At 40.8% G+C, this 19,378-nt stretch overlaps 2 protein-coding genes and 1 long non-coding RNA gene across 3 annotated transcripts; 1 reads left to right on the top strand and 2 right to left on the bottom strand.

The window, feature by feature from the left end:
* Positions 1 to 222: 222 nt before the first annotated feature.
* Positions 223 to 8,336, bottom strand: LOC138200551 (uncharacterized). Its single transcript, XR_011178405.1, has 2 exons — positions 8,227 to 8,336; positions 223 to 7,874 (listed from the first exon to the last, which is right to left on the bottom strand). It is a non-coding gene; the product is annotated as an uncharacterized lncRNA (long non-coding RNA).
* On the top strand, positions 5,454 to 9,610 carry gamt (guanidinoacetate N-methyltransferase). Its single transcript, XM_069153329.1, has 6 exons — positions 5,454 to 5,631; positions 7,406 to 7,551; positions 7,695 to 7,758; positions 7,976 to 8,043; positions 8,332 to 8,442; positions 9,342 to 9,610. Exons 1-6 carry the CDS (start codon positions 5,454 to 5,456, stop codon positions 9,480 to 9,482), a joined length of 708 nt encoding a protein of 235 aa, XP_069009430.1. The 3' UTR covers positions 9,483 to 9,610.
* A 3,532-nt stretch (positions 9,611 to 13,142) lies between these two features.
* Positions 13,143 to 19,005, bottom strand: ndufs7 (NADH:ubiquinone oxidoreductase core subunit S7). Its single transcript, XM_069153330.1, has 8 exons — positions 18,962 to 19,005; positions 18,388 to 18,424; positions 17,723 to 17,794; positions 17,512 to 17,632; positions 16,641 to 16,820; positions 16,242 to 16,288; positions 14,486 to 14,574; positions 13,143 to 13,366 (listed from the first exon to the last, which is right to left on the bottom strand). The coding sequence occupies exons 1-8, from the start codon at positions 18,975 to 18,977 to the stop codon at positions 13,269 to 13,271; spliced, it is 660 nt and encodes a 219-aa protein (XP_069009431.1). The 5' UTR covers positions 18,978 to 19,005; the 3' UTR covers positions 13,143 to 13,268.
* Between the last annotated feature and the right edge of the window lie 373 nt (positions 19,006 to 19,378).

Raw genomic sequence — 19,378 nt, forward strand, 5'->3', positions numbered from 1 at the left:
TGTTATAAAACTGTGTCTTCATACCTGTTTCTCATTGGTGTTTGCCAATGGGACCCTGCTTGGCTTTGGTACGACGGGGTGACCATGGGTTATACAGCAGAGTTGCTACAGGGTTGCTATGGTAACTCTGTAGTTAAAGTGCTATCATAGGTGCCAGCATAAATTTCAGAGAAGTACAGGATCAGTTCACCCAAACACAGAATTTTACAATACAAAACGACATTGACGACATGATTTACTTAAAATTGCACAACACAACTTATGTCAACATAGAGAGACAACACTTCACATAAAAATAGACATTACATTCCAACACTAAGGTTATATTGCACAAATGAGACTACACTTCACAGCTTAAAAACTATGAAGTGTATAGTTCCTTAAAAAACAAATATTGCACAGCCAGTATACGTCTCGTACGACATATTGCATAGTATTCGAATACATTTAACAGCTCAAGTATTCCTCGTTTTTCTTCGTTATAGCATCATTTCAAACAAGCGTCCTTTTGTCACCAGGTTTTCTATAAGGTTTGCTGGATGAGGATTTCAAAAGTGACTCCATGACCACAAGATATCTGTTTACAGTCCAGTAGATATTACAGCAGTAACACAAGGACAGATGAAGTGACTGACTGTGTAAACACTTACACAGTAAACTATCCTTCAGTCGCACTCAACCTGAATCCAACCTTTGCCAGATTATTTCGAATTTCTTGTATTTGATGGATTGTTGCCACCATCACAGGCTGTTGAGACACATGTTCTATATTTGTGAAGCCAAAAGGGAGAAATGCTGTGAAACCCATGAATTAATATTGACTGCCACCAGGGGGCTAGTGTCCACGGTTTTTTTTTTTCCAGCTGGTGACGTAAATGTGTAATAAGTTTAATTACCCAGATGGACAGTTAAAGTCAGTCCCATGAATAAAAACAACAATGTTAACTCTCCTCCAGAGTTATTAAACTGTCGAACCTCATTTAGCTGCTAAAAACACTGTTACAGTAAACAAAACACAATAAATAAAAAACTGCAAAACCAAATGCAAACTCCAACACTACTTTTTCTTTATGAAAGTCTCACACAGTCTAACCCTTCACTAAAAATTTTCTGTCACCTTGCACAAGGCTTTCTCCTTAAAGGACGCATTGTTGAAAAGATAAATATCTCATTTTGGGCCCAAAGTCATATGTTCCGGAAGATGTAACTTACATTTTCTTTTTGTTTCTTTGTGTGGAAGAAATCTGTTGGAATGTGAATTGAAAAACAGAAGAGGACCTCTGCACCGACAGATAATGAAATAAGGGATTATGTGGCAGGCTTGTAGACGTCGGTCCATTTCCTGCCCTTTGACTCGGACTACTGGAAGTCACCTTCGGTCTGAGCCTGAGAGAGCCGAGGGCGACGTGTTATGTATCAATGACAAAAGAAGGAAAGAGCAACACAGGAGAAATGTGATGGAAAAGGCCACGTGATGAAGTAAAGTCATTGGCTTTAATATTGAATGAGACATTTAGAGGCGGCATTTTAAAGTGCATGTTGGAAACGAGGCAACAGTGGACGATTAGAATAAGAAACTATAAATGCTGTTGGTGTCATTTAAGTAAATATAAAGTATATTTGACTGATTATTGATCATACAGTATTGATTAACATTGTATAGGAGTTACTGAACAGACCCTGTATGTGTGTCAGCAGCCTTCAAACAGTTCTTTAGTAGGTTTCTGGAGTTAAAAGGGAATTTGATAATTATTAGCAAGCAACATTTAAAACACTTTAAGTTATTCAGGGTTCCCCACAAATTTTCATCACAAATTTTCAAAACATTTCCAAAATATTTTACCCAATTTCTATGACTTTATCTACATTGTTTGAAATAGGAAGGACGTGCATGCCCAGGCTCAGCACCTGTGATCAGTTGCAACGTTGACAGGGTTATGATGAGGGTCAGGATTGATTGATTAGGAACCAATTGACTGACAGCAACACGACCAATTACAGCAGCGTAGAGTTTAGAGTGTATGCAGAGGGCTTCTCCCGCAGCCCGTGAAGCGTTGGGATTTTTATGAACATATTTTAAAACGTATACAAAAACAGTGCATATTCAAAAACTCTCATTGATTCTAAACATTTTCCAGGCCTGGGAAACTTTCCTAGACCTTTGGGACCCGGTTTAATTGTAGTTTTTATGATGTTGTATTTTTTTAAAGGTTTTTTTTAATGTTTTGTGCTTACATTTTAGATGGGAGCACTATGATATCCATCTTTTAATGGATGAATAACTTGTGATGAAAGACAGGACAGTATTTTTAACACAGTTTCATGAACAACAATGAACATCTCCTTCTTAATAAGCTTTTAGAAGACTTTGCCGCAATTTCGTGGTCGTGTGGCTTAAAGAAAGACTAATCCACAGCAGAGACAGAACAGCAGCACACGCATGTTCACCTTTAGGTCTGAGTTCAGACGCCGGACCAGTTAATGATCCCTGTGAAGGGTTAGCAGCTGTGTAATGGTTAGTAAGTCATATAATGCACTGGATTTAACTGAAACTACTGTAACTGACTTCATTGGAAGTTATCCAAATTGTGAAACACTCAATGGCTACAATGTCCAACCACAGCAGGAGTTAAATCTAATTAAATGGTCCCAGATGAGCTTCTCTGGGTCTATGACAGGACAACATCTGATAGCTGAAGAAGAAGAGTAATGGTTTATCGTTTCACATGTGCTGCAATTTTTGCATGAATGTGAGCCTCTGTGGGAATAAGTATTATTCAAAGGCAGTGCGAATTAAGTGCCTCATGTAAGAGTGGTAGGTGGATGAAAAGCCGCGGCGGGATGAGGACCCTCACCGAGGAGCCGGTCCCACTCAGCTTCACCTAATGGGAGTGAAGTGGATGATGGGTAACCGGGGGCCGGAGGGGCTGAGAAGATGATCAGATGATCCATTTTTGACTGTCAGTCTGTCGCATTGTGCTGTGAGTCACATCACCCACAGGAAAAGGCTAAGTGACACCGAATAACGGGGAATTTACGGCCGCAGGTGGGGAGAGTGGGCTTCACTTTCAGGCTCCTCGTCACCGTTAAGTTTGACTTCCTAAATGAGAAAGGAAAAACATATGCTACTATTCCCCTCGAAGATTACTATGTGTATATTCATGAGTCCGAGCTGCCACTACTAATTCTCGTTTATTGATTGTCTTCACTGCCCCTAAAATATATTGCTTTGTTTGATGAACAGAACAAAATCTAAAGTTAAAGACCAAGTCAGACTGAAAATACTCTCACATGCGCATGGAACCAGGAAATTCCTGCCATTTTTAACTTTTCTTTAAACCAACTATCACAACAGCTACAGTTTAATTTGTAAATCAACTCACTGCTTCAGCTCTAAATACAAAATTCCTATATTTTTTTTTTACATGCATTAATTATGTCTTAATGTTAATTTGTATTCTGGTGTCATTATTATAGTCATAACACACCAATAGAGATGTGAAGTATTTGTGTTAATCATTTGTGAATTTACAGTGATTTTACCTCAGCTAATGTGAGAATTAGGACTATAATATTCTTGCATGAATAATATCAATCCAAAACAAACACAAAAACGAATTATTTTAAGAAGATTTAATCCCAAACATGTTTTCTATCCATAGAACCTAAATTCAAGTCGGTCCGAGGCCGGGGCATCTCTTTAGGGGGCGCTCTCGAGCCATTTGGCCGCGCCCACTCGCGACTCCACTAGAATACGAAATTTTTCGCCGGGAGACACACCTGTGTCCACTTTCATGAGTTTTTGAATATGATAAAGCCTCCAAAAAGGCAAATCACTTTACGTAAGGAGAAGAAGAAGAAGAAGAAGAAGAAGAAGAAGAAGAAGAAGAAGAAGAAGAAGAAGAAGAAGAAGATCTTTACGAAAAACAATAGGGCTTTCGCACCGATGCTCGGGCCCTAAATATCTTTTGAATGCAGAAGGACATGAAGTGGCACTCAAAACAACTGGAGACCATTTCCACTTCATTTAAACTGTGAACTATAATTAATTCTGCATTTGTAGCGTTCAGCCTGCAAATCGGACCTTAGGGTGGCGATGCAGTTGTATAGCGTTGTTCATAAGAAAGGGAGCTTTTAAAGTCTCTTTTCATGCTACATCCAGCAAATCAGAGGTTATACAACAGGGGACAACATGTGTGAGTAAGACTCAATGGTTGACCTCAGCTGTCCATGCAAACGTTCAGAGAGCAGAAGAAACTAAGACGTCTCACTCTGCTGCTAGTTATGGGTACCGAACAAACTGTCCAGTCTACTCCAAAACAGGAAGGGAGGAATGTTGGTGCCTCCTGGCAAATGTTTGGCTGACGAAATGCTTGATTTTGAACCACAAGTTCGCGTTGATAACCAATCTGCGTCGTGAACTTTACTGCTCACGTACTTACCTCTGTACTGAGTTACTGGGGGGGGGGGGGGGGACTCCACCAGAGGGCCCGCCGGAGAAACAAGGACAACATCAGAACATCCTGATTTATCTGATGTAAACAATAAACATGATGATGGCAATAAACATTGCGACAGTCATAAATTAATATTTTCATTATTTCCCGCTGTGCACGGACGTAATGGTCTCAAACTTGTTTCTATTTGGTTTTGCAGGCCCCTCACACGGTCACATCTCCATAGTGCCCGTACACCGCCCTCACTGCTCGTGTGTATTTTGGCAGCATGCGATCGGGTTGCTTTAATTTCTGAGGACAACCTACGCTGCGAACAGACGCAGGATACGCGAGGCAGCCATCATTCGCTATTAAAAGTAGTTTAAAGCAAGTATGTCCCCAGCCTTAGTGGACGCACGCTTTTCAAAAATAATAATATCATAATCTCGGCATTAATTATTGCATTATAACATGAGACGTTTAATGTTATAATGTAATAAAAAAAAAAAAAGTATGTATGGAAAACAAATTCTTGACTTTGTATTTCATGAGAGGTTTAATGGGAGTCTATGGAGCCAGAGGGGGTTTTTTTGGAGCCCAGCCCTTAGTGGCCATCGAGTGGTTTTGCAGTTAAAGGCACTTCTGTACTGGCCTCACTTTTGAGATCTACAAGACCTTCGTCCACTTTTATATACAGCAACACTAAAACATATAACTTTTACTACAATTACGCCTCATGTTCACACTACTCCAGCATTGTCCAAAAAAAAAGAAAACGTTCAAAAACTTACAAGTTGGTGAGAGGGACTTGTAAAGTGAGCTTGTTATTTCAGCACTGAGTGATCCCTCCCGTTTTCAGAGGATCTCGGAATGTGTTTGACCCACAGTGACACTCCCGCTGTGTCAGCAGTCGTGAGGTCGATATAAACCGACCCCGTCCAGCTTCTCACCCTCTTCTTGTGTGGAGTCACAGTCTGCCAAACCGTTTCACCAGAACCACACAAACAACAAAACAAAATGACCACCGCTGAACAGCCCATTTTCTCCAAGGGAGAGGACTGCAAGCTCTCCTGGCACGACGCGAGCGCCGGCTACAATGAGACCGACACACACCTCGAGATCATGGGCAAGCCAGTGATGGAGCGCTGGGAGACCCCGTACATGCACTCACTGGCGACTGTTGCTGCCTCTAAAGGTAAAAGAAATGGTTTTTAGGAAATCGACAGTCCTTCGTCGGACACCGCACGCGATGAGGCGGACTTGTCCGATAATGGACTCATGTTACAGCCTGACATGTTGACTGGATCAAAATGAGGTATTATGACGATGACAACTCAACAGACACGTTTGTGATTACTTACAAAAATAACAATAACTTAATGCAGCTGAGTGTCAAAAATATTAGTTTTGGAGACAGTTATAAATCAGTTATATGCCATGTATGTGTTACTATATCAAATAAAATTGTGTTGTCAAGTGAATATGAACTCAAAACAGAAAACAATAAAGTAGCCTATTATTTGCAAGTTTTACATTAAATCAGCATGTTATTGTGGCAATATAGTTAGTGTTGTCTAAAACATCAGAGTTAAACATTTTATGATGTTTCCTTTTTAACAGGAAAAAATATAATAAACAAACAAAGAAAATATGTTTTAGAATTGAATATACCTTTTTTTTTTTTTTAATTCTACTCTTCTACTACGGTTTACTGAAATATGTAATGAGGAATTTTTTTTCACTGGGGTAATTTTTTATTTTGAGCTTGTCCCTTCATTTACAATCGCCGACATGTGTGAGTGTGAGCAGCATGGTGCTCAGTGCTGGGTGAGTACTACAACAGCTGTTACTTCACTCTTGGGAACCGGCCAAGAAATCTGCAGGGGGAAATAGCTCATCTGCTTTTAGCTTTATATGAAAATAGACCGATCCACACACCCTCATAGACATGCTGAAAGCAAGCATGTGCACTAAAACAGTTTGCACAATGCCAGTTTCTTACACTTGAAATTGTTGATTTAAAATTTTTGATTTAAATAACGTGCATGTTGTTATGTTTAGATTTTTTTTTTAGAGTGAAAATGCATTTCTTTTTTCCATATTATTTACGTTATCCACTAAGATTCAGCATTTCTGAATGGCACTTTGAATGCCGGCCACTCCCATTGCATGAGTTTATAAGTTATTTTGCTATATTACATTTAACTGAATGTGATAGTTTATTAAACCTAAGAATTTAATTGATTTTTTTTTTTTTTTTTTTTTCCTTTTTTGCTTAATTTTTTGCTGGTCCTCACAAGTCAAATCAAAAAGGGTTTTGACATGGACAGGTGTTGAAATACTTTTCATTCACCTGTGAAATCTATCTCAGTCTTTTTGGAAATGTTTTTCCTTATTTACACAAATTTCCAGAGACTACACAAAAGTGAAGAAATGTAAAAAAAATGTGTCTATTACACTGAGCTTGTCTGACAGCAGTTAAAAGATCAAATAAATCAAGGGTCAAGCAATCACGAGCAGCCTTTACCTCTCATCTATTTATATTCTACTCTGAAAGGAAATGAACCCCTTTGGCCTTTCTGTTCAATCACATGTTCCAACCAACTGGCCTCCTCACAACCACAGAAGGAGAAAGCTTGAGTCTAACCCTGAAAATCTGTGTTACACTGCAGTCGTATCAGGGAGTTGATTTGTTGAGGGAAAGCAAGTGAGAGGAAGTAAGAGTCATTTCTCAAACTGCGTTAATGAGCCTCACACAACCAGTTTCAGTGGAGGTGAGACTGAAGGACTGGAAACTCAAAGACCTTGCTGGATCCAATAAAATGTTTCTTTTGTTTTAAAACTTTGTCAAAACACACTGAAACACTGACACTACAACCATGTACATGTAGAGAGAAATACCCCCACACTGAACCCTGGAAAGCTTTAGTAGGTAAACCTTTTCTGTTTCGTTGTGATTTGTCTGGCAGGCGGTCGGGTTCTGGAGATTGGTTTCGGCATGGCCATCGCCGCCACCAAAGTCGAGTCTTTCCCCATCGAGGAGCACTGGATCATCGAGTGCAACGACGGTGTCTTCGCACGACTCGAGAACTGGGCCAAGTCTCAGCCACATAAGGTCAGTCAGTCCACACTCCTGATACATCAGTCACCGTCTGCTGATACTTGCTGCAGTGTATGTGTGGAACCCGGTACACCTGCATGTGCGACTCTTATTGTTTTGAGCGTGAAGGTGTTGACCAGTGTTTCATGCTGCTGCAGGTCGTCCCTCTGAAGGGCCTCTGGGAGAACGTCGTTCCCACCCTGCCAGACAACCACTTTGATGGTAAGAAACGAAACCAGTCGTGGGGAAACTTTGATCAGCTCGTAGTTCAAACTATGAAATGCTGCAACAGACATTTTCACATTTCACTGCTTGGATGACAAACGGACTCAAAGTAGCTGTAAAAAAAAAAAAGAAAGAAAAAAAAAAAAAAAGAGTTGAAATGTGACTGATTCAGCTGCTGATTGCTCACTGCTAACACTGTGTCCCTCCTCTGCAGGTATCCTGTATGACACATATCCGCTGTCAGAGGAGACATGGCACACTCACCAGTTTGACTTCATCAAGGTGGGCAGTTAAAATACACTTCAGTACATTACACAGAGGAGGAAAATGAAAGGATTAAAACAGAGAGGGATAATTCCTGAATACTGAACTGTTTGCAATAAAGGGGGGAAAAGGTACTTTAGTGTAAAGAGCTTAGTTTTACAAACCCACATCAGTCCAGCTGCAGTTTGAACAGGAACTCACCAGACCTGTCTGTCCTCTTGAGGTCCCATTTCACCTGGACACATCTGGAGCTGAAGGACTGACAGGGTTTTTTTGTTGTTGTTGTTTTTGTGTGTTTCTCTGCAGGGTCACGCTCACAGGCTGCTGAAATCCAGCGGCGTCCTCACCTACTGCAACCTGACCTCGTGGGGCGAGCTGCTCAAGACCAAATACGACAACATCGAGAAAATGTTCGAGGTTGGTCACCGTCATGATCCAAACAGGGACAAATAATCCAAGTTAGCCTTGATTTATCTAAAACTAGACAGTTTTACTTCTGCTATACTGAAAGGTGATCTGTCTTTTTAAGTTACTTTCTAGAATTCCCTGACACAACAGAAACATGTTCAAAAAAAATCCACGTTTTACTGGTTTGTACAAACAAGGAAAGGATCCAACACTTGTACTGCCAGAATTCAATAAAAAAAAAAGGTTTGATTCTGTATTCAGTGTCTTTACAAACATTACATATTTTCATGGACCCATTTCAGCACCAATTTATTATAATGTATTACAGCTGTGAGCAGCTCCTCCATTTCTTTCCTACAGTGCATCGCGGGAGAATCAACAACTCACTCAAAAATCAAGTGTTTTTTTAAAATACATACTTTTTCAGTGGCCCTTTTGCACTGTGAATGCGTTACATGCTTAAATCAAAGAATGAAGAATTGGGACACTGCTTTTTCCACTCTTTGATATTTGCACAAAGTCCAGAAAACTAAAATGCTTTGTAATGTTAAGATTATGATCTGGATGCACCACAAATGTTTGGAGTTTTAGTAGCTGAAGAAAGAAAGTTTAGGGTGTCTGAAGTCTTTAGGTTTTTATTTTGTAATTTTGGGGTCATAAAGAGAGAAATAATGAGACTTCCTGAGCACTGAATCAGAATAAATATCAGTACAATCATTTAGTCACAGCTGGATTGTTCTTCAATCCCTGCAACATCTACTCCTTGGCAGCATTTATCACAGAGTGCACACCCGAATTACGTGCCGCGATCATTTCGGGGGTTAATGGTAAACAGGATCGGGCCGTAGAGGCTGATAAAGCTGCGACCTGCCTCACATTGACCGTCTCTCTCCGTTAATGATTTGCAGGAGACACAGGTGCCTCATCTGCTCCAAGCCGACTTCAAGAAGGAGAAGATTAGCACCACCACCATGGACATTGTACCACCCACTGAATGCAAATACTACTCCTTCACGAAGATGATCACACCCACCATAGTCAAGGGGTGAAGTCCAAAGACGCTGCTGCAACCTTTTTTTTTTCTTTTTTTTTTACTCAAATGTGCCTTCTCTCCAAACCCTCTCCATTTTGTTTATTTCACTCTGCCATGTTTTAAATAAATCAAACTCCATCCTGACTCAGTTTACAGCTCCTTTTATATATATATATATATATATATATATATATATATATATTATACATTTCGTTTTGTTAAGTTTCAGGCAGTTTATGAACTAATGTGTTTATGTGTGTTGTCGTTTTGGAGGTCAGATTAGTCATGTCCCTGCTCTGCTCCAGAAGACTGTGCTTTATGTGTTCACTGATATAATTCAGTAACAAACATGAGACAACAGCAGACCTGAAAGCACCAAAACAATGCATTCACAGCCTACTGAGACTTTACCTGGTTCAGGTCCTTTTCCACTGAAGCATAGCCCAGTTATAGACCAGGCAGTAAATACATCACTGCATGCTCAAATAAACGCTTTGTAATAAACTTAGCGGAATATGGCTTTTCACTTTGAGACTCTGCATACTCATATTGTTTGTGTGAAAATTGGACTATAAATTGACAAATCTGCGGTGTGTATGCAAGGAGTGTGATTTTCATAGCCAGTGGAGGAGGAACTATTCGGATCCTTTACTGAAGTAAAAATACTAATGCCATGCTGCCAAAATACTATTACAAACATGGAAAATGTCACTCAAATATGAAACTACAAACAGGAAAAGACACTTAAAGTATCAAAAGCAGAAAGGCTCAATGCAAAGAATGGCCTCCGTCATTGTTGTATTGTAATATATTACATAATCTCATTATTATTACTCATGCATTTGTGTATAAGCAGCATTTTACTGTGTGGAAGACTGACTATGAACTTTCTTTTCATACAGGCTCAATCTGCTGATTATTTGTTCAATTAAATGTTTGTTAATCATTTAGTTTGTAAACAGTCAGAAGAAGTTTCCCAGAACCCAAAGTAACACCCTCTCAATGTTTGTTTAGTCTAACAGTCTAAACCTCGAAATTAATGAAATAATTCATCATTATTAGAATTGTTTTAAAAAAGAAAAGAAATCATCACATTTAGGAAAGGACGTGGAACCATAAAATGTTTGTCAATTTTACATGGAAAAAAAATATTCTGGCATTTGTTTAAAAAGTTGCTGTCTATTAATGGTCTTTTAGTCATATCAAGTTTTGTTTATATATATATAAATATAGATATATATACATATATAAGTATATACATATATATATACATATATATATATATAAATAATAATAATAATAATTGTTTGAGTTTTGTTTATATATATATAATGTAGATACTTAAATCAATAATAAAGTTAAAGCTATAATAAAGTTATAAAGTTAAATCTATAATAAAGCCTCATATTTTATACGCTCTTTACATATTTTGCTAAAATCATTTATAACTAAAGCTGTCACACATTATACATTATATTACATTGTAAGCACATTATTTTCCTCTGAGATGTTTCGTTTTGTTGAAAAGAAAATACTACAGTCCATAAAATTTCTACTGGAGTAAATGTTGGCTTCTTAATACGCTGTTCACAACTAGCAAAAAGAACGAACAGTGAAGGAACGGAAATTTCAGAAAACTGAGCAGATTAACCGATCAAATTCATTTGAATTATTTTTAAAGAGTTATTGCAAAACAATAATTAAGACTACCGACAATAACTAACAGCAAGATTCACTGGTGTAAAAACACCTTCAACATGTTTCATGTTGAGCTCTCTTGACTTTCATCTAAAACATATATCAACTGTTAAAGTGCATCACAGAATACAGTGTGCATGTTTCAATTCATGGTTGCAGAAAACGGTGCATGTTATCCGAACACATGGGAACAAGTTACCACCTGGCGAGGACACATTAATCATTAGGCGGACGGATGATGCAACACCAGGCTGCGGTCAGGTGGGAAACAACAGCAGCTGGCACATCTCCCTGTGATATCATATTTTAGGGAGTTATAGTCCACGCTCGCGCATAAAGATACAAGGAGAGGCAGAAAATCCGAGCTCGTACGGTAAGGTGGCCAACAGGACCGAAATAATTAGTTCAACTGGTTGAACGACGGAAACTTGGTCAGCATTTAATCCGTCGAAGCAAAATAAAAATCCAAACATCACCTTATCTCAGCCTATAAAATATGAATATTTTTTTCCTTCGTTTTGTCGTATACAACAATATGAATATGAACCTATGAATATAGGTTGTATACTATTGGTCAGATTTTTTTTTTTTTTTAAAGATGTAGAGAGGCCTCTTTGGGCTTTCCTAATTATATAATATTAATCAATATATTCTATTTAAATTTTATGAATGAGATCACGAATGAGCTGCAGGCTCAGACACCACTGATCTGATTACATGTATATAATTGTGATTTAGGCTCTGTGATGATACACTGACACCGGTAGATTGATGCAGAGGTGTTTCCCTCCTGCACTGCACATAATAAACTAATCCGAGGCCTTTCCTTGAAAATTAAGTGAAGGCTCGTGTTTATGTGAGCAGTGAAGCCCAATCAATACATCTGAATGGCTAATACCATTAGACAACTTTAACTTGGCACAGATGTATTTGTACTGTTGACAACTAATAAGAAACTACAGACATTTTCTGAGAAAGTTTGACGTAGTTTGCTAATTAAAGACTTTCTACTGCAGATGTTTCACCCAAGTACAAATATTGATCACAGCTCCATGTAATCACTGTATTTAAGGGATCCTTATAAAAAAAAAAATTTAAAAAAAAAATCCAAATAGATTCTTCCAGAAATGAATATTGGCTTAGGTCTATAAACATCTGATCAATTTCAAAACTGTCAAATTTCAGCCTCCGTTAGATGAGCTTGTGTTTCAGCCAGAGATCTAATAATGCAGCACATTCAGCACATGCAGGTGACTCCTGCTGCTGCTTTAACGTTTAACTCCGCGTGTAAACATTACATATAAAACATTTCATTTAACCAGACGTCTAACAGGACGCGTTTTCCATCTCGATGCACTCCGTTATCCGGAGCGACTTGAGACAAAAAGCAGCAATAAAACGTCTCGCTCAGGAAATCAGCAGCAGCAGAGAGGACCTGTGATTCTGTTGATTCACACTTGAGCTGCATGAAAGAATCTCTGCATACATAATTATTGTAGCCGGTTTACAGTCATTATGTATGCGGGGAGTCAGCTCGAGCTCAACATACAAACTGCACCTGCTTTTTCGACAAACCAGTGTCCACTTGGTGGGTTTGTGTTGCGTCGGTGAAACAGTTAACACACAATAAAAAAAAAAAAAAAAAAATTAAAAAATGCATTTTGCTTCTAACCACTGCTGAGTGTCCACACAAGGACCAGTGAAGGTCAGAGCTGTGATCACAGGAGCCACCTGGTGGCTCAGACTACACCAACGACCAGCAGGAAGGGATTTTCATGTAGGCTCAGTTTATTGAAAATAACATTTAAGATTCACTCGTATGCTCCGTTTATGACTAACGAAGAGTTTGATAAATGAGAACTAGACTGCATGTGACTACTGTAATACCGATGAACTTAATTTAAAACTTTTAAATGTTATGGTTATGGAATATTAGCGCTGACCTGCTGGGTTTGGTTGAAAAATCAGCAACAGTGTGTAAATTACAATAGTGACTTTATTGAAGTTGGTTCCTGCAGCTCTACGTGGAGGAGGAGCGGCGCTCCAAATGCAGCCCGAAATACAACATTTACATACCAGATATACACACAAACATATCACGCATTCACTTCCGATACCAGATGCTTATCTTCTTCTCCCGCTTGATTTTCTTCTGCAGCTGTAGAGTCCCGTAGAGGAGCGCCTCAGCGGTGGGAGGACAACCTGACGGCAGGGAGGCAAAAACACAACAAATCTTACTCTCCACCTCGTCATTTATCTGTTCATGATGCAACACGGTGACCCGTCTACGATGACGGGCTGAAGTACGTCAAGTATCGTGTTACATGCTAACAGCAACTGTGGCAAGACTACAACTTTATCTACTACTGAAACAATAAACATCACTTATACTGCCCGTGTTTATCTAGAACGCAGGTGTTTGGTGTGCTGCTGGTAAGACACGTGTATGCACTAGTGCTACATTACAGCTGCTGATGACACAAGTTAGTAGTACTTCTGCTACAAATATTTCTGCCACTGTGAAACCTGCATCTACAACTACTTCTTTTCCCCGAATACAAAGAGCGGCTCAAAAAGCTCTGCGACTGCTGCTGGTGCATGTAAACGGAGCACAGAGAAGCTGTAACCTTAACGACCAAGTATATAGTAACTTAGACATTCGCGGGGTTGTGCAGTGACTCAGTCCGATTTATTTATATTCTTTTTTTTTACCAGGTTAACTTTCTTTTTTTCTTCATTCAAGCTGGTCCAGCATGCCAAGCAGTTGAAGGACATATATTTTTTTTGACTGTCAACACAAGAGTTCCACTGGGACGCTCTGAGGCGTCTTGAGGGAAAACGTTTTCCGCAACCGACCTGAGCTGTGGCGAGATGGCACTTCGGTTCTCCAACATAACAGCGCGCCCACTCAAAGCCCATTGAAACGAACAAGTTTCTCGCCCTCAGCAACACGATCGTACCTCCCCACCAGCAGATTTGATTTGGCTCCCTGCTATTTCTTTCTGTTCCTCAGCAATTTGCCTCAAACTTTGACGTTCCGCTCTCTGCTCCAGTTTCAGGTGCGAGGAGAAATCGCAAATGTGCCGAACCGGCGATTACAAAATCGTGTGCAACTCGGGTGCCGATGTTGATCAAACAATGACACTTGGAATAGCTTCTCGCAAAAGGTTACAGCTTCTCTGTTCTCCGTGCACGTCGCGGTGCTGCTCATCGTTCGCGCGCAACGGGAGCCGTCTCTGAACTTTTTAATCCACCTTTGTATTTTCCATCAATAAATTGTGTGCGTGTTTTACCCGCTACAGGGAGCCCAGTGAAGCCTACCTGGAACATAAATGTCCACCGGTATGATTCGGTCGCAGCCTCTGACGACAGCGTAGGAGTAGTGGTAGTAGCCTCCTCCATTAGCGCAGCTGGAAGAGGAAAATGATGAGGACACTTCTGGTGGATGAGACACCTGGGCTGAATGTTTACACCCCCCATCTCTAAATCTGTACACAGACGGCTATAAAACTGGAACACCATGAAACCAATCCTGCATCTGACTTTTGAGACCTAGCTTCACTTCTGACAGCAAGAGTCACAGTTAGACCAACATAAAGGAGGAAATCAGGAGTAAACACAAACCGGCTCAGCTGAAAGTTCAGAAACACAGTCGACACGACCATGTGGAGGTTCTGAACGATGGATGCATAATAATACAGAATTGTTACGGTCCGAACCAACGTGTGCTTGACCTTTCGCACTGCAGACGACGGTGTGTCTCTTGACGCATGATTGCGCTGCCCAGTCCGCTTCCCGGCTGCTCTCTGAAGACTGACTGGAGCTGCAACTCTCCAATCGTCGCTCTAGTTTATACGCAGCGCAGACGTCACTCAGTGCGGCTGTGACTTTTCTTGACACTTTTCTTCTTGTTCGTTTTGTTGATAATCCTGTTTTAGTAATGCGTGTTTTAACTCACTGACACGATGCACTCACTTAACTACCTGGAGATCGTGCCCGGCTCAGTTTACCTTCACACATGCACACGTACATTGTTATTTGAACACGGTTAAGGAGCAGCGGTGCTGCTGATAATGAGTTCAGTTTGAGTCAGGAGTGGAGTTGTGATTTATTTTTTTTAATTTTTTTTTTTTTTACTGCAGTTCACTCAGAAAGCCCTCTTGATTGTATTCTTTCGTGTGGCAGCACCCGCAGCCCCATGTACACCTTGCTTCTTTTGAAAACCACAAAGCAACAAGTAACCTTGCTAAACCATATCCATCGAGTTTTATGTTGCTTCCTTTTCCCTGGCAGAGCTGGGCTGCAACACGTATAGATTAAAAGATCATCAAAATGCCCGATATAAATCTGGACTACAGGTGTCACAATGTTTTAAAGGACACCAGCTCAAATAAAGCAGAACAAAATCCCATCTTTGTTTCCTCGCTGGTCTTTTGTGATGCAGCGCGGCTCTCATTAGAGACAGCCTAACTCGACACTGCGAGCATTTCACTGCATGCGAGAGTGAAAATAAGTGTGAATGTGAAAACCTATTTGAGTCTTCTCGGCCTGATGATAATCTGACTCAGTGCTCTTTCCTCTCATTACCAAAGATCAGTGAGAACACATCGGTGAAGCAGCAGTTTTAGTCAACGGAGTCCATCTGCACATTATTTTCAGCTCCAACTAATTTAAGTTAATTCATGAGTAAGTTGATGGCAGATCAAAAATAAACTTGTCTGTTGTTGCAGACAAAGATTGTTTGCGTAAGAAGAACCGCGACTCCACTGTACAAGTGTGAAAGTGTTTCTGTGGTCCCAACAACTTCAACAGTGATGCATCTTCTGCATAGATGATCACTCTGTGTCAATTTTAGGAGTTTATTTTTTTTAAGTTAAACTTTTCTAAATATAATAAGTAATTTAAGATGAACAGCTTCATAGTTTGAAATCAGGAGCTTGAAATTTTTGATCAAGTCTCTGTATCAGAGCAGCCCAACATTAAAAGGACTCAAATCAGGGCCAAAAAAAAAACTTGATCAGTACATCCCCTGTTGGAATAAAAAGCTTAGAGGAAATCTGTTCAGGTGTTGACTCACCTTCCCATGGAAATGACATATCTGGGCTCAGGCATCTGGTCATACACCTGTTGGATGGAAGAAGCAGTTATATAACGTCTGACTAACAGCTAATCTGTAGGTTCAGCTGGAGAAAGGCTTCGTGCCAGTCTACCAATCCCCTGTCAGGCTTGTCATAATCCAGCTGGCGTTTACACAGCTATACTGTTCTCAGCGCTTCCATCCTGCAGACAGGAAGGTCTGACAGACAGCACTGACAGTTTTTAACAGGCTGTGCACAAAAACAACATCTTTCCATCATTCTTCCACCATTTCCCAGCCTGGGAATCAGACCTGAAGTGGTCTCTGTGTTTACGCATCATGAAATGAACTGCACAGCCGCCTCAGCTACTATTACATCAGCCCTGTCCCTCCTCTCACCTTCCGCAGAGCTGGAGCCATCTTATTGGTCAGCGTCCCTGCCACGATCATGACGTCAGCCTGTCGGGGACTCGCTCTGAACACGACGCCGAAGCGATCCATGTCGTAACGGGGAGCCGCCATGTGCATCATCTCCACCGCACAGCATGCCAGCCCGAAGGTCATAGGCCACAGAGAGCTCTGAGGAAGAGGCACAGCAGCGATAAGCCAAAATAACACTGAACGGGAGAGATAGAGGTGCTGATGGTTCCGATCCAAAACACATCCTTGTAAATTATTGGTTAAACATCTTGTTCAAACAGTTAAAAAAAAAAAACAGCTTAGGGTTTGTAGTCCGTGAGATGGAAGTGATCGTTTGTGGAGCTGCCAGCTAATCACGCACAACCGCCTATCAGTCAGTGTTTCAGAGTCTACTTTGGGACCCGTTTTTCACGATTTCATGATTTGTGGGACGTTGACTGTCTTCGTGCGTGTTGAGCTGTCTGCATGACTAATGCCTCAATGGTAAGGCCACAACTCTGGTCTGTCCTCGTGTCTTCAAGTTTCCTTTTGTTGCCCTGAAAGCTTAACGAAAACGTAACTCAGTCACACGCGTGTGCGTGCGTGACGATTGTCAAGACCGCAGAGGGGCAATTTGAGACCCAGATACCGCAGAGATACATTTATAAAAGGCAACACCACCACCCATGTGACATTTCATACCAGCACCTTGACAGTCACACGGGTCAACGGAGTCACGTCACCTGTCGGCAGCTGTACGACTGGATATTAAACGGCCTCATTCACAGGTGGGCTATAAAGAAAAACACTGCACACACTGCTAAATCTAAACCACACACGTTGGATGTTTTACAGCCTCTCATCCACTCACCCTGCGTGCCCAGTTCACCAGGTCATCCAGCTTGGTGACAACATACTCCCCCTTGCTGCTGGCGACCGCAGCCGGTTTGGCCGCCGCCGCCGCCGTGCTCCTCTCTCTCACTGGCACCACACTGCAACAGAGGGAGGAGGGAGCGCTGCTTTACCACGTGCACAGTGTTTACCGGGAGTCAATTACAACACAGTCTGTCTCGTAAACTCACCTCGTGCCGGTATTATCACTTCTAGCACTGCCGCGCAGACTCTTCTGTCGAATAGCAAGAAATGAAATGGGCCTGTCGGACGGAGAGAGAGAAACTATGGTAAGAATTAAAGATGACGAGCGAAGGAGACTGACGTGATCTTAAGACGTCGACAAGTTAAGACAAGTCAGCGGAAAGCAACGGAAAACGGCGACTTCCACAATATGTTAATATTAAGATGTGAAATTTGATTGTTTTGATGCTCTCGTGTGAGACCGACAGATGGATTTCTTTGATTTTTGTCTAAGCCTCCCAAACTTGATGACGCCTTAAAGGATTAACTTGACTGTTCCTCTGAACAGCAGGCAAGCTGAAAGCAAAACAAAAACCAACACAACACTTTTTCAGCCAGTATTTTTTTCATTGCTTATTGTTTCATCTTGGTGAGAGATGAGAAATTTAAAAAAAAATAAAAAATGTAGAGGATTAAATTTGGGTGGTTAGAAAGGAGTTGATTCTTTTTAGTTACTTCGGATGCTTTCACGAAAAAAAGCGCACGAAGAAACTCCTGTGACTTGCACGGTATTGTAGCAGCTGTAGTCAGCAGAATAAAGTCGGATTAAATATAAAGTCGGATTAAAATGAGTTTCAAAACCAGGAACAGGATTAAAAAATAAGGTTCTTACCTTGTTGAAAAAGAGCCAAACGCGGCCAGGCGTGGCGCTGCAAAACAACAGCAAATACACACACACACACTGAGGAAACTGACAATAATGGAGATAACTTATTAACTCATGAAGGGGCTCATAGAGTGGATCTCGGTGACTCCCTAAAGTCCTGAACTGATTCTCCCGACGACACCGAGACGGTGTCTGCAGGCGAGAACCGTAAACAGGCGGAGTTCGTTACGGGGTTGAATAATCAAGAGCGCAGGTGACGGCGCACCCGGGATATCGACGCATCTCGGTGTAGTTCACGTATAAACAAAGCAAACGAAAGCTTAATAAAAAAAAATAAAATAAAAAACGCCACTGCGAATAGTTAAGTGTGACATTTGTAGCTGCGGTTAGCCGCTATGCTAAGGTCAGCGTGCGCACTCACAAAAAAAAACACAAAAAGTTACGAACCAGACTCCCGACACAGGCCAAACCACTGGCTGGTGCAATTCCGTGCACTTATTTTCTAAATACTCTGAATGCCATGCTATTTAAAAATTTTTTTTAAAAAAGCGTATCATTTCAGTCAAAAACAATCACTCACCTACTACCGCCGCCATCTTTGGGATTCTGGTGACGTCAGACTGCTTCCGGTGCCCGTGTGAGCTCGAGGGCTGCGGAGGGCGCTGCTGCAAACGTGACGACTTGTTGATCTGAAGTGAATGAGGTCAAACTATATGCGGACATATACTGACCAAATAATGATGGTTCTTTCGACCTCGAAAGCTTTGGGCTGTGAAAGGTGGTCTGATTATTTTAGAGCTTCATGGGACGTTTAATCTTCCAGTGAAACCGGATCAATTCGGCAGACTTGACATTTACTATAAACCCCGAAAACACAATACACTTATACAATACAGTACACAAAATGTAATACTGAGATTAAAATGCATGTCAATGAAGCCACGCTTAAGAATAAGGAGTCCAAATCCTTCCAAATGTTCTGTTCTCTCAGAAAATC

The sequence above is a fragment of the Embiotoca jacksoni genome, unplaced genomic scaffold (assembly GCF_022577435.1).
Source record: "Embiotoca jacksoni isolate LCO1_2020_lvr unplaced genomic scaffold, fEmbJac1.0.p SCAF_19, whole genome shotgun sequence".
Lineage (NCBI taxonomy): Eukaryota > Metazoa > Chordata > Actinopteri > Embiotocidae > Embiotoca > Embiotoca jacksoni.

What these genes read in the sequence shown, in the direction of transcription:
- gamt (XM_069153329.1), top strand. Translation starts at nt 5,454, where the DNA reads ATGACCACCGCTGAACAGCCCATTTTCTCCAAGGGAGAGGACTGCAAG. An exon ending in GCCAGACAACCACTTTGATG is followed by an intron (nt 7,759 to 7,975) that starts GTAAGAAACGAA and finishes CCTCCTCTGCAG; the next exon opens with GTATCCTGTATGACACATAT. An exon ending in ACCAGTTTGACTTCATCAAG is followed by an intron (nt 8,044 to 8,331) that starts GTGGGCAGTTAA and finishes GTTTCTCTGCAG; the next exon opens with GGTCACGCTCACAGGCTGCT.
- ndufs7 (XM_069153330.1), bottom strand. An exon ending in TGGTGAACTGGGCACGCAGG is followed by an intron (nt 16,821 to 17,511) that starts GTGAGTGGATGA and finishes CCTCTTCCTCAG; the next exon opens with AGCTCTCTGTGGCCTATGAC. An exon ending in GGTGGACATTTATGTTCCAG is followed by an intron (nt 13,367 to 14,485) that starts GTAGGCTTCACT and finishes CCCTGCCGTCAG; the next exon opens with GTTGTCCTCCCACCGCTGAG.